Raw genomic sequence first — 13,523 nt, forward strand, 5'->3', positions numbered from 1 at the left:
GAAATGGAGGCTAGCAGTATGTATGAATTAAATCAATAAATAAATAAATAAATAAATAAAACGCGATTTGTAATATTGCTATAAGCTGCGAACTATATGAGTTAGAAGTCTACACAGTACTTACTGTTGTGGCGCATCATTGCTATTTGCTTAGCCCAGTATGTGAGGGCTAAAACCGGCAACATTCCGGCGCCTCTGATCGTGAACAAATTATAGATTAGTATAAATTATATAGAGTATAGATTAGTATCCATACGAAAGAGCAACAGATGCAGGCCGCTCACACGTAATAATAGAAAGGTTACAGTCAATTGATTGAGTTCTCTCATCTTAAATTATCGTGTGATGTGCGCAGGCATTCTTGGTGAAATGAAAAATAACGGTAAAACCTGACTACAGGCAAGTGAGCCGAGGAGAATTGAAGAAACTAGGCAGTCTTCCTGCTCTATCGTCATGTTCATTCTTTTTTTAAGTTGGGCTCGAGGAAAGGAGAGGGAAATGTCTCCAAGGACGGCACGCATTTCTGATACTACTGAATTTCCAACAGGTGTTCTTTTCCTCCATTTTTTTAGAGCGCAGCTTTTTGGCACCCGTTCCCGCGTTTCGCGTCGCCGTCGGCCTCGCCGTAATTAAGGTTATCACCCGCGCGTTGCTCTATATAGCTGCGCGCGGCGCGAGTCTTGCTCTTCCCTTGTCTTCCAAAGCTAGATCACGTGTTCTCGCCTATCCTCTCGCCCCCTTCCTCCGCGCAGCGCCGTTGTGGTGACTCTCGCCGCTACCGTCCACTCCGTCCACTCCGCCCTCGCCATCCCTTCTCCCACTGTCGCGGCACTGCCGCGGTGCCGGTGGCGAGCGCTCCTTGCCGCCTCGCGCGTGATCCACGGCTCTCCACTCCTCCATTCTCCGCGTCGCGTGGCTGTACGGCTCTCAGCCGTGTCTCTTGCTTCCCCGTTTTCGGAGCGCGTTCCTCAGTGGCATTTGTCGCCTCTGGCAGCGCTTGTGCCTGGCTGTCCTTCTCCCGCCTCCACTCTTGCCCTATACCTCCCCTTACCTGGCGCAGTGCAGTTGCGGTGACTCGAAAGACAGTTATAGCGTTTCGTCCCCTTACTTCTACTTCCCGCCCCAACCTTGTGCGGCCACATTGAGGCCTGTCTGTGAGTGAATGAGTGTGTGACCTCTACTCAATACCCTTGTTCTCCACCCGTTTCGTCATCCCACCTCAGAAGAAACATTAAATAATAATTACTAATCTCCCCTCCACCTCACCGCGGCAGTGACCCACTACAAGATGGCGCGTCGCCGGAGCGCTGGCTCGATAGCGGCGAATCGCGGCGCGTGCTGTCCACTCCGAGACGCTGAACCGCCTCCGTTCGGCACTGCGTGTTCTGTATGCGGTTGTCTGTTGTTGAAATAAGGCAGCAGCTGCGCTCAAAGATCACATTACCATGAAGCGTAATCATCGGCCATTTTTTTTACGAGTATCGTTCAAGGGAGAGAATGCAGACATATCACATCATCCGTATGCCGCATGCAGCGTACGCTGCTAAGATTTTAATTGAAAGCGAAATGCGTAGAAAAGTAAAGAAACGAAAAAAATGTGCTCACCCTGACAGTCGGGACGGTGAGGTACATGGAGCCGAACTTAAAACTTACGGTTCCTTGCTGCAAGAGAAAAAAATGCTGGGTCACCAGGATAGCCTCAGAAAAAGGAACACTTCAATTCTAAATGTAGGGACATGTCATACCTTGCGACGAATTGAATCTCTCCATTGAAACACGAGAGTCCTCTCAGCGTCACACGTGAACCACAGTAGTGACAAATTTTGTCATGGTTCCGCCTTTTCATTTATTTATTATTGATACCTACATCACCTGGGGACATTGTTGTAGGGGGATACAAAGCTAAAGAAAGAAAAACAAAGAAAAAGAAGAACGGCCAACCGACGCCAACAGGCGCAAACGTCGGCAAACAGTGTCAACTGCACTCACAATAGCAGATATGCACACATGCCTGCAGATAAGAACAAACGACAAAAGAAAAGCGAGAACATCTACATAATAGAATCAGCACAAAAATCCATTGAAAAATGGACATCTGTCTTATCAAACAGACTCAATTGCACTAGTTAAGCAATGCATCAAAAATATCTAAGCAGTGAGCTCATTCCAAGCAGTAATAGTATTATGGAAGGAATTTGAATATATTCAAGGCGACAATTATACTCCTTTCCTTTTTTTTATATGGTCACGCTTTGCTGACAGGTAAAATGGTTGCTTATCTACCAAGTTTAACCTATTCCAGTATTCTTATTAAAAATGATGAAGAGAAACTAAAGCCATGCAAGCTTTGACGGGAGGAAAGTTGTTTCCAGCCCAAACCGTTTGTAATCTGCGAGCTTCTTATGGTGAAATCATAATTGCCGGTCACAATTCTCGCAGCCTGTTTCTATACCCTGTCTAATTTATGTTTTAATACGGCTGCAAAGGGGTCCCACGCAGCACAAGCGTATTCTAAGATTGGTCTAATGCTCGTGAAATACACGGTTTCTTTTAACTTTTTCAGTGCATGTTTGAAATTTTCTTGAAAAAGAGTGCAGCAACTTAGGAGCTTTAGCAGCAATTTAATCAATGTGACATGTCCAATCCCATGCAGGAGTTAATGCTATGCAGATGTATTTCACATGATCAGTCGTTTCCAAGAGGCGAGACTCGAAGACATAGGAAGTGCTTAGCGTTTCTTTTTTTTATTTATTGGTAAATTGTACGTGCAAACATTTTGCTAAGTTTAGATTCATTTGCCAGCCAAAACACCAAGACGAAATTTCTTGGAGCTCGAACTGCAATACAGCAATGTCATGAAAACATTTCACCGGATGATACAATGCACAGTCATCGGCATAAAGTCGAACTGTAAATTTCAGGCCATTTTGTAGGTATTTATATGCATTTCTGCCTTTTTGCATTCTTTCTCTCTTCTACCTTACGTTTGTATTTTCTTCCTCTGTTTCTTTAACCTCTGTGTTATCCGCTGTTCAGTTGGCAGCCTCAACGTTAGTTACGATGCGGTCAGTAACCTTATGTTTTATTATTTTCTTGACAAACAATTACTGTAATATGTCGTAGTTTAGTGCACCTTATCTAACAACTACCAATTGAGAAAAAGTTATTATTTAAATGTTTGCAAAAGATTTAGCAAGGGCACATTCTGCCAGCAATTGATGATCACCAAATACTTGCCGTGTTTCACGACTCCATGTTTCTAGCGTCTCGAAAGACTAAAGCGACACCGAGAAGATATGACAGCTGCTTGTCCGGTCTCCTCTCTGCAAGTTTTCGTCTTTAGCAACGCCAGAGACATGAATGTTGTGTTATAAGTAAAAGCTGGCCACGCGAGAAGCTCTTTCGGAATAAATTTGGGACTCGATTCACAAGAACAGTGGCGCGATGCCCGGTTCTTCTTCCTCAGCTACACATCCTTAGTTCACTTATTTATATAAACGTTGCTTTAGCAATAATACACAGCAGTGTGTTCGCACTAAGTTGATCTGACGCTGAGGATCACTCGGTTATCATTCTGCTAAATGAATGTCAAGCAATAGTGGAAATTTGCCATGGGCGTTCACCACAGTCGCTGGCGTCTCTATGACATTTATTTATTTATTTATTTATTTATTTATTTATTTATTTATTTATTTATTTATTTATTTATTTACTTTAGGAAGCCAATGGCTCGCAAATTTGGGACAGGACCTGTCAAGGGCTATTACAGAAGGAAAGAAAAAAATCCGAGTACACCTAAACACTTATGAATTGTGAATGCGAAGTAATTATAGTTCAATTGAACGTCGCTGAGCGGTCCTTCGAGTTATGAACTCCTCGCGGGCGTTTTGACTTGGCCTTACCAAGGCGCAATGAGAACGCAGGCGAGAGCTCGCGCAGACAAGGAACACGCGGATAACACAGGTTTCTGAGAGCGAGAGCGAGAGGGTGTGGCGTATCAGTGATGCCCTCTCCCCTTAGGTAACATCCGGAGCGCTATTGAAGCAGCAGGTTCTGCCCTTTCGCCCGCTTTGCTCCTTCGAGGCGCGCTCGGTGACGTGGCGTCGCAGCCAATGGGAAATTAGGTGCCGTTTCGCTGACAGACGCCGGCGTTTTCGCTCAATGGGCCATTTGGTGCTTCCACATCAAGAAATGGGATGGCTCTGTTCGCTCTATTTATAATCTATTATACCTATAATATCAGCGAAATTGCCCCATTCCGACGGGCTATCTGCGTATCAATGGAGTACCTGCACCGCACAAGATCCCTTTTTTCTGCCGACGCAAACACCGCCACGCGATTGGACGCTTTTCGGGTTCACCTCTCTCTCTCTCTCTCTCTCTCTCTGTCGGGCGTTCTTACAAAGCAAACAATTGAATTGTCGCAAGTGCATTCATTTCTAATTTCTTAAACTGCTGACTGTCGTAAAACTAGCGTTACCTGAAGTAGTAGTAGCAGTAGTAGTAGTAGCAGTAGTAGTAGTAGTAGTAGTAGTAGTAGTAGTAGTAGTAGTAGTAGTAGTAGTAGTAGTAGTGGTAGTAGTAGTAGTAGTAGTAGTAGTAGTAGTAGTAGTAGTAGTAGTAGTAGTAGTTGTTGTTGTTGTTGTTGTTGTTGTTGTTGTTGTTGTTGTTGTTGTTGTTGTTGTTGTTGTTGTTGTTGTTGTTGTTGTTGTTGTTGTTGTTGTTGTTGTTGCGAGAATTAGCGGTCCATATCTTCACTTTTTTTCCTCTGAGCTTTCTCAGAGTTCAAGCGCAATTTGTGGTTATCTCCGATACGTATCCGCGGCCACCCACTGTTGGTGCTTATCGCGTCAGCTGCCATGACCAGTTTTTGCGCCCCGCGAGTAGAATTCAAACACATTGCTCGTTCCCTGGGCGACAGAAACGACGTTTGGAGGGCTGTTGGTCTTGCCAACTCTTAATTTTATTTTAGATGTTTACCAAATCTTATATACAGCCTGTTTTAATATTTGTCAATCATGCAAGTTTAGTACTTGGCGTATCACCACCTTTTTTTTCATTTTCTTCGTATTTTTGCATCCAATATTCCTCACCAAAAAGTACGTCCCCGCATCACAACGCCTTTTTTAGGGGGGCTCTAACTAAACATGGAGGAACGTTGCTAAACTTAGCCCTCCGATACAGAACACAGTTGCATGCCGTAGGAAGCGGGAGCATATACAGAAATATTGATTCAGAATGCTCGCCGGTGCATGCCATTCGTGGCCATAGCGGCGGTTGTGAAACCCTTTCTGCAGCAGGCGTCACGTAGTAATGCAGGTATACCCGCCACGATGGCTTTTAAGGGCTATGGTGTTAGGCTGCTAAGCACGAGGTCGGGATATCAAATCCTGGCCGCGACGGCCGCATTTCGCTGCGGACGAAACGCAAAAACGCCCGTGTCGCGTGCATTGGGGGCACGTTAAATATCTTCTGGTGGTAAAAATTAATCCCGTGTCCCTCACTACGGTGTGTCTCATAATGAAATCGGGCTTCTGGCACGTAATATCCCGAAATTCTAAGTAATGCAGCCGATATGCACTTAGGGCTTTACTGAATTTTATTTCAGCGATATGAGGAGTGAGGGCAACGCGTTGAAGCTTCCGGTTGAGTAACATGTCAGCTTTTGCAACATCGCCCATGCCAATTAGCGCAGTAGAAGCATGCAGAAGTTTCGGAATAGCCTGAACAAAACTATGTATAAGTCGATCCTTTCAATTAATTATGTATGTATTGCAATAGCATTTACATTATTTCCTTTTTTTTACATATGTACCTTATTTGTTTCAATACTCTTTCATTGCCTTCGTGTATAGGGTATTTGGGTGCAAACTTTCATTCCTGCATGGGGTTGATTTCTCACAAAGGAGTCAGCGCCGCGTTGTCAGCATTGTAGGTTGTGTGTCACGTTGTGTGGCAGCGATGGAATTCAGCGCCGTGTGTGTCCTCCCATCCTTTCGCGATGTGCTTGTGTTAAGGTTGATTTCGCTTCTGACGAACTTCTATTAAGACGAACAAATTTTCATGGTCCGCTGTAATCTGCTGTAGTGTACTGTCTAATTAAACACAAACAACCAAGAGCAAGTAATAGTGTCACTATATATATATATATAGGTATTACGCGAGTCTTAGCAGAGCCCAAATAAGGGAGACGAAGGACAAGCGCTGCCTTCGTCGCCCTTATTTTCGTGCTAAGCAAAACTTCGCATCGTGAATTACCGACTGGCCCAAGTTCTCGTTCTTAGGAGTCAAATACTGGTATTACCACAAGCGCATTCACGCGTCGTCTGGACCAAACTCAGGGCTCGCAGCAATGGCGCTCTTTGGGATCGGACTAGAGGTGGAATCCTCACCGAGTCGGCGAGGTGCTTGCGGGCGATGTCGTATTTCTGGTCGGCGTCGTTCAACGTGATCCCGACGTGGGGAGGTGCCATGGCAGCCGCACGCAGGGCGAGTGCCGCCGACCGCTGGATGCGTCTCTCTTCTTCTTCTGCCTCCTCGGCCGCCGCGAGCACAGGAAGCGCGAGTTTCGTGACGCCTTCTTCTTCTTCTTCCTCCTCAGGCGGAAATATTCTGTGATGAACGCAATGCCTGTTAAAGTTATTCAATTTTCTGTTAAACAGCTACTTCGTATTCGCTCTCTTCGCGACTATGCTGATATATAACGCGTGGCTGAGCAGCGCCCTACCGTAATCGGATTTGCAGCGTTTATTGGTTGATGCAAATGTCCAAGCTTCGGCGTTGCAGGGGGTCGCCGCATGAAAAAGTGTTCTCTGTGTCTATCACCACTCCACAAAAGTTAAGTGTTGTATATCGACCGTGTACACGCCATAGGGTGCGTCTCTCAGTTCAGGAAGGGGTAATCTATGTGATTAGTGGTAATCTCTTCGGCGTCATTTGCCCAAGCGTGAACTGTGCTATCTTCTAGCGTGAAACACGGCATTGGCGTGCATCTTATCGTGTGCTGTCGGGTGCGTACGTCTCCAAAACAGCGGCGAAGTTAATGCTTAGTACTAGGCCACCATAGAAATATGACCTTCTCATGTGAAATCGCTTCGTTGAAGATAACATTTATGCGTTTTACAGGTCACGATATAATGAAGCGTGATCAGGCGTTTGAAGGTTGAAGCACAGAATTCTCAAGCAGAGAATTTTCACTAAGGGAGCAGGGGAGGGGGGTTAAGAACAGAAATGCCTTGGCACATTTTACCGCTTGTTTTCATGAATAAAGGTATTATTATTATTATTATTATTATTATTATTATTATTATTATTATTATTATTATTATTATTATTATTATTATTATTATTATTATTATTATTATTATTATTATTATTATTATTATTATTATTATTATTATTATTATTATTATTATTATTATTATTATTATTATTATAAGGAAGAGAGAAATGACGTCATGAGGCCACAGTGTTGAGAGTATCCTTCTTTTTTTATTTCCCTCTTCTTTATCATTTCCATTAACCACCTTGTTCTTGGCCAATCCTCCACATTGGTATCGGCCACGACGGCCGCATTTCGATGGGGGCGAAATGCGAAAACACCCGTGTACTTAGATTTAGGTGCACGTTAAAGAACCCCAGGTGGTCCAAACTTCCGGAGTCCCGCACTACGGCGTGCCTCGTAATCGTAAAGTGGTTTTGGCACGTAAAACCCCATAATTGTTTTTGCAATTGGTATGCACCAGAATTATTCAGGATCACGACTTCATAAAACAGTAATGGGCTGACTTATTGTTTCCGGAAATGTAAATAATCTGGCACAGCCGATGGCATGAGTCAATATGTGGGGGACTTTCTCTATGGACCACTGCAAATACTTTGGTACGCAAGAAATATAGATTGCCACTCAGGAGTTCCCACGAAAGAAATCGAAGCAATGTCTAGATTGGGCGTCATATTCGTCCATGTAAAACACTAAACAATAAATGCGGCCAAAATTTTTGGATGAAATTGAATATTTACAACAGAAAATGGCAGATTGAATCACAGAGCCTCCCACAATAGTTACAAAAATTCTGTATTTTTACCACAATAGTTCCCATTCAGGTTATCACGGCAGATTTTGGCGCACCTATAGTATACATGAAACTGACGAAACGGATCACTTGGCCCCACATCAAAGTGGGCACGGAGAGGTACACGCAACCTTGTCATGAATGCCAACTGAACAGAGTAAAGTTTAAACAAATAACTCACTCGATGGTATTATCGAAGCGCTAGAGCATGCAAGTTGAAGTTATTCAGATGGACTTGGCTAAACTTCAAAAAAAAAATTAGAAGGTTTGGACAAACATGCGTTTCTGTTGTGTGTCAATGAATGCAACAGAATGGTAGCAAAGGAACCAGGGAAGGAGGGAGCCAACAGCGTGGCCTTCATTTTAAGTCTAAATATGTTAAACAGCGCGCACGTAATAATGTAATGGACTTGCCTTTCGAAGCCATGAGCTCAAAGAATGGGCTAAGCGACGTAGAGTTACGCTCGGTTCAGCTAACAGACTCGCTGAATGAGCTATTCGGGGCATCAAACAGTACATAATTATGTACCCCAACTTCCCAGGCGGTTTGAAGTGCTGCCCTGCGCGGGTAGCTTATAATAACCACTCTAGGCAACAGCTCTTGGCGTTTTTAGTAGTAGTAGTAGTAGTAGTAGTAGTAGTAGTAGTAGTAGTAGTAGTAGTAGTAGTAGTAGTAGTAGGTATTATTATTATTATTATTATTATTATTATTATTATTATTATTATTATTATTATTATTATTATTATTATTATTATTATTATTATTAAAAGTTCATTGTACAGCAATGTGGGCCTCTGAAACATTTACTAGGAAGACAACCTATTTATTATGCGACACATTTCTGAGCGCTGTAACAATAATCTACCTAACAGAGGCTCGGAGAACCGCAGAGAGTAAAGCACCGTGAGAGGATGAAAAATAATTTTGACCACCGAGTTCTGAGGCAACAACAAGAATAGAGGTTGGAGACTTGGTGCTAGTGAGAAATGGATTGTCAAGCCCTAATATAAAATACAGACCTATCCTTTGTTGTCAATATAGCCAGCCAGCAGGAGCCATAAAAGGTGTCTGGCACGTAAGCCCCAATGACCCCGTCGAATGGGGCCTCTATAGCAAACGTTTTCAAATACTGTTCCATATGAAAACAGAGGTAGGGTTAGTGAAGCATGCCCAGGCTGTTGAAGAAGTTGAAAGCGCAGAATCCGCTGTTGTATACTTTTTCAATTAATTATTAACAATTTTTCATGCTATTATTTCTTTTATTGTGCCAAAATATTTCATCATCTACAGCACTTAGTCCATAGTAATGCTTAAATTTTATTTTTCATTATATCTTGGAATAATCCACTCACTTCTTGGCCGATCCCCCATAGTCATTAGAAGCCACATGCAATAACAAAACTACGAGGAGGTTTGGGGACGAAAGAGCATGAAAAATGCACAACCTGCGTCATGAAGAGTATACTATGTTTATTATGTTTTGAGGAGACAACAATTATGTGCAGGCTTATTACATATAGCATCTAAAGCTACTTTCGACGGTAGGGCGGCCAGAATCTGGGATCTCAACTAAGCAGTTGGTACCCTCAAGACAATCCTAAATAAACTGTTCAGTTCTTGAAACAAAAGCTGAGAATTGGCGGGACCACATAAAAATCCGACTCGATCGTTGTAATAAGGTATTGACTTTGTAGATTATATTTTCATTGTTACCTTGGAAATATTCCTAATTAGAAAGATTGTATCGCACTAGTTGCTCTTCTCATTTCCGAGGAATTTTATGAATATGAATGTGCATCTGTACACTTATATAAGTGTATGTATAATTGTAACTGTAAGTGTACGAGCATATAATTCTTAGCCATCTAGGAAATTCCCCGTGCCAAAGACTCACGATGACGAAAAGACGCAGCAAGTTACGACTTTTGGAATAAAAGAGGACAAATGCAATCACATTGAACAAACAAGCAAACTTGAACGAGTCCTCCGATCGTGCACTTATGAATTTACAGCAGCAGCAGCAGGCTCTCGCCTGCAGCGAGCACTGCCCATCTTCTCAATAACAACAATTTTCTCAAGTTTCGCGCAATTAACTTTGTCTTCTGCCGCCAAACTGACTGTAGGAGAAGGGAATAGATTTTTCACGCATGCGTTAGCGATAGCAGTTACTGTTTGGTTTGTTTTGCCATGTTCCAACTATTAGCGCTCACTTCCTAACGCTGTGGATAGACCCGTGTCACTGACGTTTGTGCGGAATGCACAAGTATCGTTATTTGCCGAAATTAAATAATTGTTGTAAGTTAGCGCTGTGTGTGCATTGTTTTTTTTTTCTCTACGTCCCTGTATTAGTTCCACTGCACCGAAATGCCTTCGTGATGGCGGGCCAACAAGCCCAAACCTCCACACTGATTGACGATGCGACGACATGGCGACCGCGGTGGCCACCATTTCAATGGGAGCAAAATGCAAGAACGCTCGAGATTTAGGTGCACGTTGCAGAAACCCAAGTGGTCAAAAGTTATCCCGGAGCCCTCCAGTGCGGCGCCTGCCATAGTCCAACTAAGTCCAACTGCTTTCTGGAGGGGCATTAAACTCCACGAATCAAGCCGCAGTAACACCGTGGTAAAGAAAGCGGATAACGTTTTCACTGAACTGTGAGAAAACGGCATGTTGAAATTCGCTTACACAACGAAACCGGTGGTCGCTCTCGGATTCAGTGAACTGAACTGGCGTATACCACGCATTGCCGTCGAGATCGGCCCATCCGCTTCTCAGAGTCCACTACTTCCAGACCGACCTGGCACGCGATATCAAGACTTTCATATATTTTAGTTTGGAATTTTAGGATTTCTCCAAATAAGAAAGCGGAGTAACCGCAGGCTTGCAAAAGCCAAGTGACAACCGCCCATTGGGCAGTGTTAGTCAATCGCATAATTGCTTTTCCCTTCAGATGTTCTTTACTTGTCGCCACCGTCGTCCTCATAAATGTTGGTAAGAGGACTGAGACTGTTAGAATACTCAATGTATATTCATATTTCCTGCAGCCGTCCAAATCTGCACCGCCGTTAATATCGTAATACTCTGTTAGAAATAGACAACTTATTAAATTTATGCACGTTTTCTGTTGGTGTAATATTTATCGCCAAGTTAGTATTATTAAAATCCCTCGCAGACAGGTTGTGCTGGTTTTTATTTACGAGAAACGTTCAGACGACAAATAAAAAGCTGCGCCAAGCCCTTGCAATGCAGCCCAAGAAAGCTGCAGGTGCTGCAAGAAAACTCGCAAGACAAATCAGAATGTAGTTCTGCGTTGTTATTTTTTTTTCCTCTCATTGCAGCCTGTACTTTTGCGCAGATATTCGAAGAAAACTGTATACAGCCTGTGTGGCAACGCTGGAGTTTCTGCTCGCTGTTCTGCGAACAAGATCGAACACTCGCTCCAAGCAGACAGCTCTTACACGAAGCTGTATGCGGGCCTCCCACGCTCATCAGACAGCCGGCTGATACCACCGACGCCTCGAGCGTTCTTACGCGACCAAAGCTGGCGCTAAAGGGCTAAATATAGTTCGACGTAGCGCGAACGCGCGCACACGTTACGTCAGGTTGGCGAGAACAACGGCGTCTGTAGTTCGACCATGGTGTAGAGAGAGAAAAACTTTTATTGCTTAAAAGTACTTACGTGCAATAGTCGGAGCCCCTTTAGTCCAAGGCCCCAGTGGCCTCGGGCGCCCGCTTGACCTGTCTTATGAAGGACTGTTGTCCCGCCAGGCCTGAGCTGGTTAGCTATGCCTTCAATTGCTCCATTGGGCGGTGTGTTTTATCAAACGTTGCGATTCACAATCCCATGTAATGTGTTGTAGTGTTGCTATGCCGCCGCACCCCGGGCATTCGGGCCTGTAGCGAGTGGGGAACATGGAATTTTGTAATTTGAGGTGTGGGAATACCCCGGTCTGAATTTAGCACCAGCTGGCGGCTTCCTCTCTAGTGAGTGGAGGGTGGGGGTGATGAGCAAGGATCTCTCGGGCAATCATTGTATTGGGTTTATCACGTTGGCTTCCCGGGACCGCCCCAGTCGAGTCGGCCCGGTTAATAATCTCTCGGGCTAGCGAATCGGCCAGTTCGTTCTCCTCGTGGCCTGTGTGGTCTGGGCACCATGCGATCCAATGATGATGGGCGAATTTCGTCGGTATTATTGAGCGAGTTGTTTTGGTCACGTGGCCCCTGGGAAGCAGGCAACATGCTTCTTGTGAAATCTGTTATTATGGTGACGCTCTTTTGCGTGCGTTCTGCGTGGGCGAGAGCCAATTGTCACGGCGAAAGTTTCGGCAGCCGCCGGAGTACTTGCCCTGACGGATGCCGTAAATTCTTGCTGGGCTTTTGTGTCGGCGATTGCCACTGCGTACCTCTTGATGTTCTTTTGTGCGTTGCAGGCGTTCGGGTGTACGTTCGGATACGCGGCTGCGTCCATGTATATCGCGTTATACGTGGGATTATTTTCATACATTGTTCTAATATGTTGTGCGCGTGCTTTGCGCCTTGCTTTATTGTATTCTGGGTGCATGTTTTTGGGTATGGGGGCCACTGTTATTTGAGCTCGTGTTCAGGTCTGTAGGAGTAATACCCGTTCGCTGATGAATTGTGGGTGTGGGGGAATGCGTTCCCTTGTCAGTAGCGCCCGTCGTTCGTGAGTGTAGCGCTAGGCGTTCCCTCTGAGAGATTAGTGTGGCTTGTTTTAGCTCTCTGAATGTGTTGTGTACTCCTAAGGCTAGCAGGCGCTCTGGACGTCCCTTTGGATATACCGAGGGCCGCTTTGTATGCTGATCTTATTATGATGTCGACTTGCCTCTCCTCCTCATCACTAAGGAAGTGGTAGGGTAGGCCGTACGTGACTCAGCTTATCAGTAGTGCTTGGAAGAGCATTAGCGTGTCGTGTTCTTGCATGCCCGCTTTGCAATAAGTTCCGCGGCATTTGTGCGATGTTATTTGTGGTGGTTTTTAGTGTTTTGATAGTGTGGGGCACTTTCCCGCTACTTTGGAGCCAGAAACGCAGGATCCGCATTGTCGTAACTTCTTGGACCGTCTGTCCTTCCACAACGCTGTTGACAGGTCCGTTGGATATGTAGCCCCTCGAGTGTACTCAAACGACGTGTGATTTTTCGGGGGCACATCTGTGACCACTCTTCTCGAGAATTTGTCTACTGCCTCGGCTGTTTGTTGTAGTACGTGTTCTTTGTGTCCCAGAGGGCCCCTTGCTGCCCACGGCATCATGTCGTCTGCGTACGGTATGTAACCCAAATCAGGCATTTGGTCCAGCTGTAGCGCCAGACGACACATCACTATGTTGAACAGCAAAGGTGAGTTTATTGCCCCTCGGTTTGTTCCTGTAATGGGCATCTTGAACTCTTGGAAGCGATTTGGCCGATGCGTTTTGCGGCGGTGTGGTTGGC

General features: G+C 44.7%; 1 protein-coding gene across 1 annotated transcript in view; it reads right to left on the reverse strand.

Annotated features, from left to right (window-relative positions):
- Window positions 1-12,544, reverse strand: part of LOC135903795 (high affinity cAMP-specific and IBMX-insensitive 3',5'-cyclic phosphodiesterase 8A-like) — a 44,920-nt gene extending 32,376 nt beyond the window's left edge. Inside the window, exons 1-4 of the mRNA XM_070528453.1 lie at window positions 12,422-12,544; window positions 9,096-9,205; window positions 6,393-6,612; window positions 1,606-1,662 (exon numbers count right to left, since the gene is read on the reverse strand). Of these exons, the coding sequence (XP_070384554.1) occupies window positions 1,606-1,662; window positions 6,393-6,612; window positions 9,096-9,205; window positions 12,422-12,544 (510 nt within the window). The remainder of the gene's footprint in view (window positions 1-1,605; window positions 1,663-6,392; window positions 6,613-9,095; window positions 9,206-12,421) is intronic.
- Between the last annotated feature and the right edge of the window lie 979 nt (window positions 12,545-13,523).

The sequence above is a fragment of the Dermacentor albipictus genome, chromosome 1, assembly GCF_038994185.2.
Source record: "Dermacentor albipictus isolate Rhodes 1998 colony chromosome 1, USDA_Dalb.pri_finalv2, whole genome shotgun sequence".
NCBI classification, from domain to species: domain Eukaryota; kingdom Metazoa; phylum Arthropoda; class Arachnida; order Ixodida; family Ixodidae; genus Dermacentor; species Dermacentor albipictus.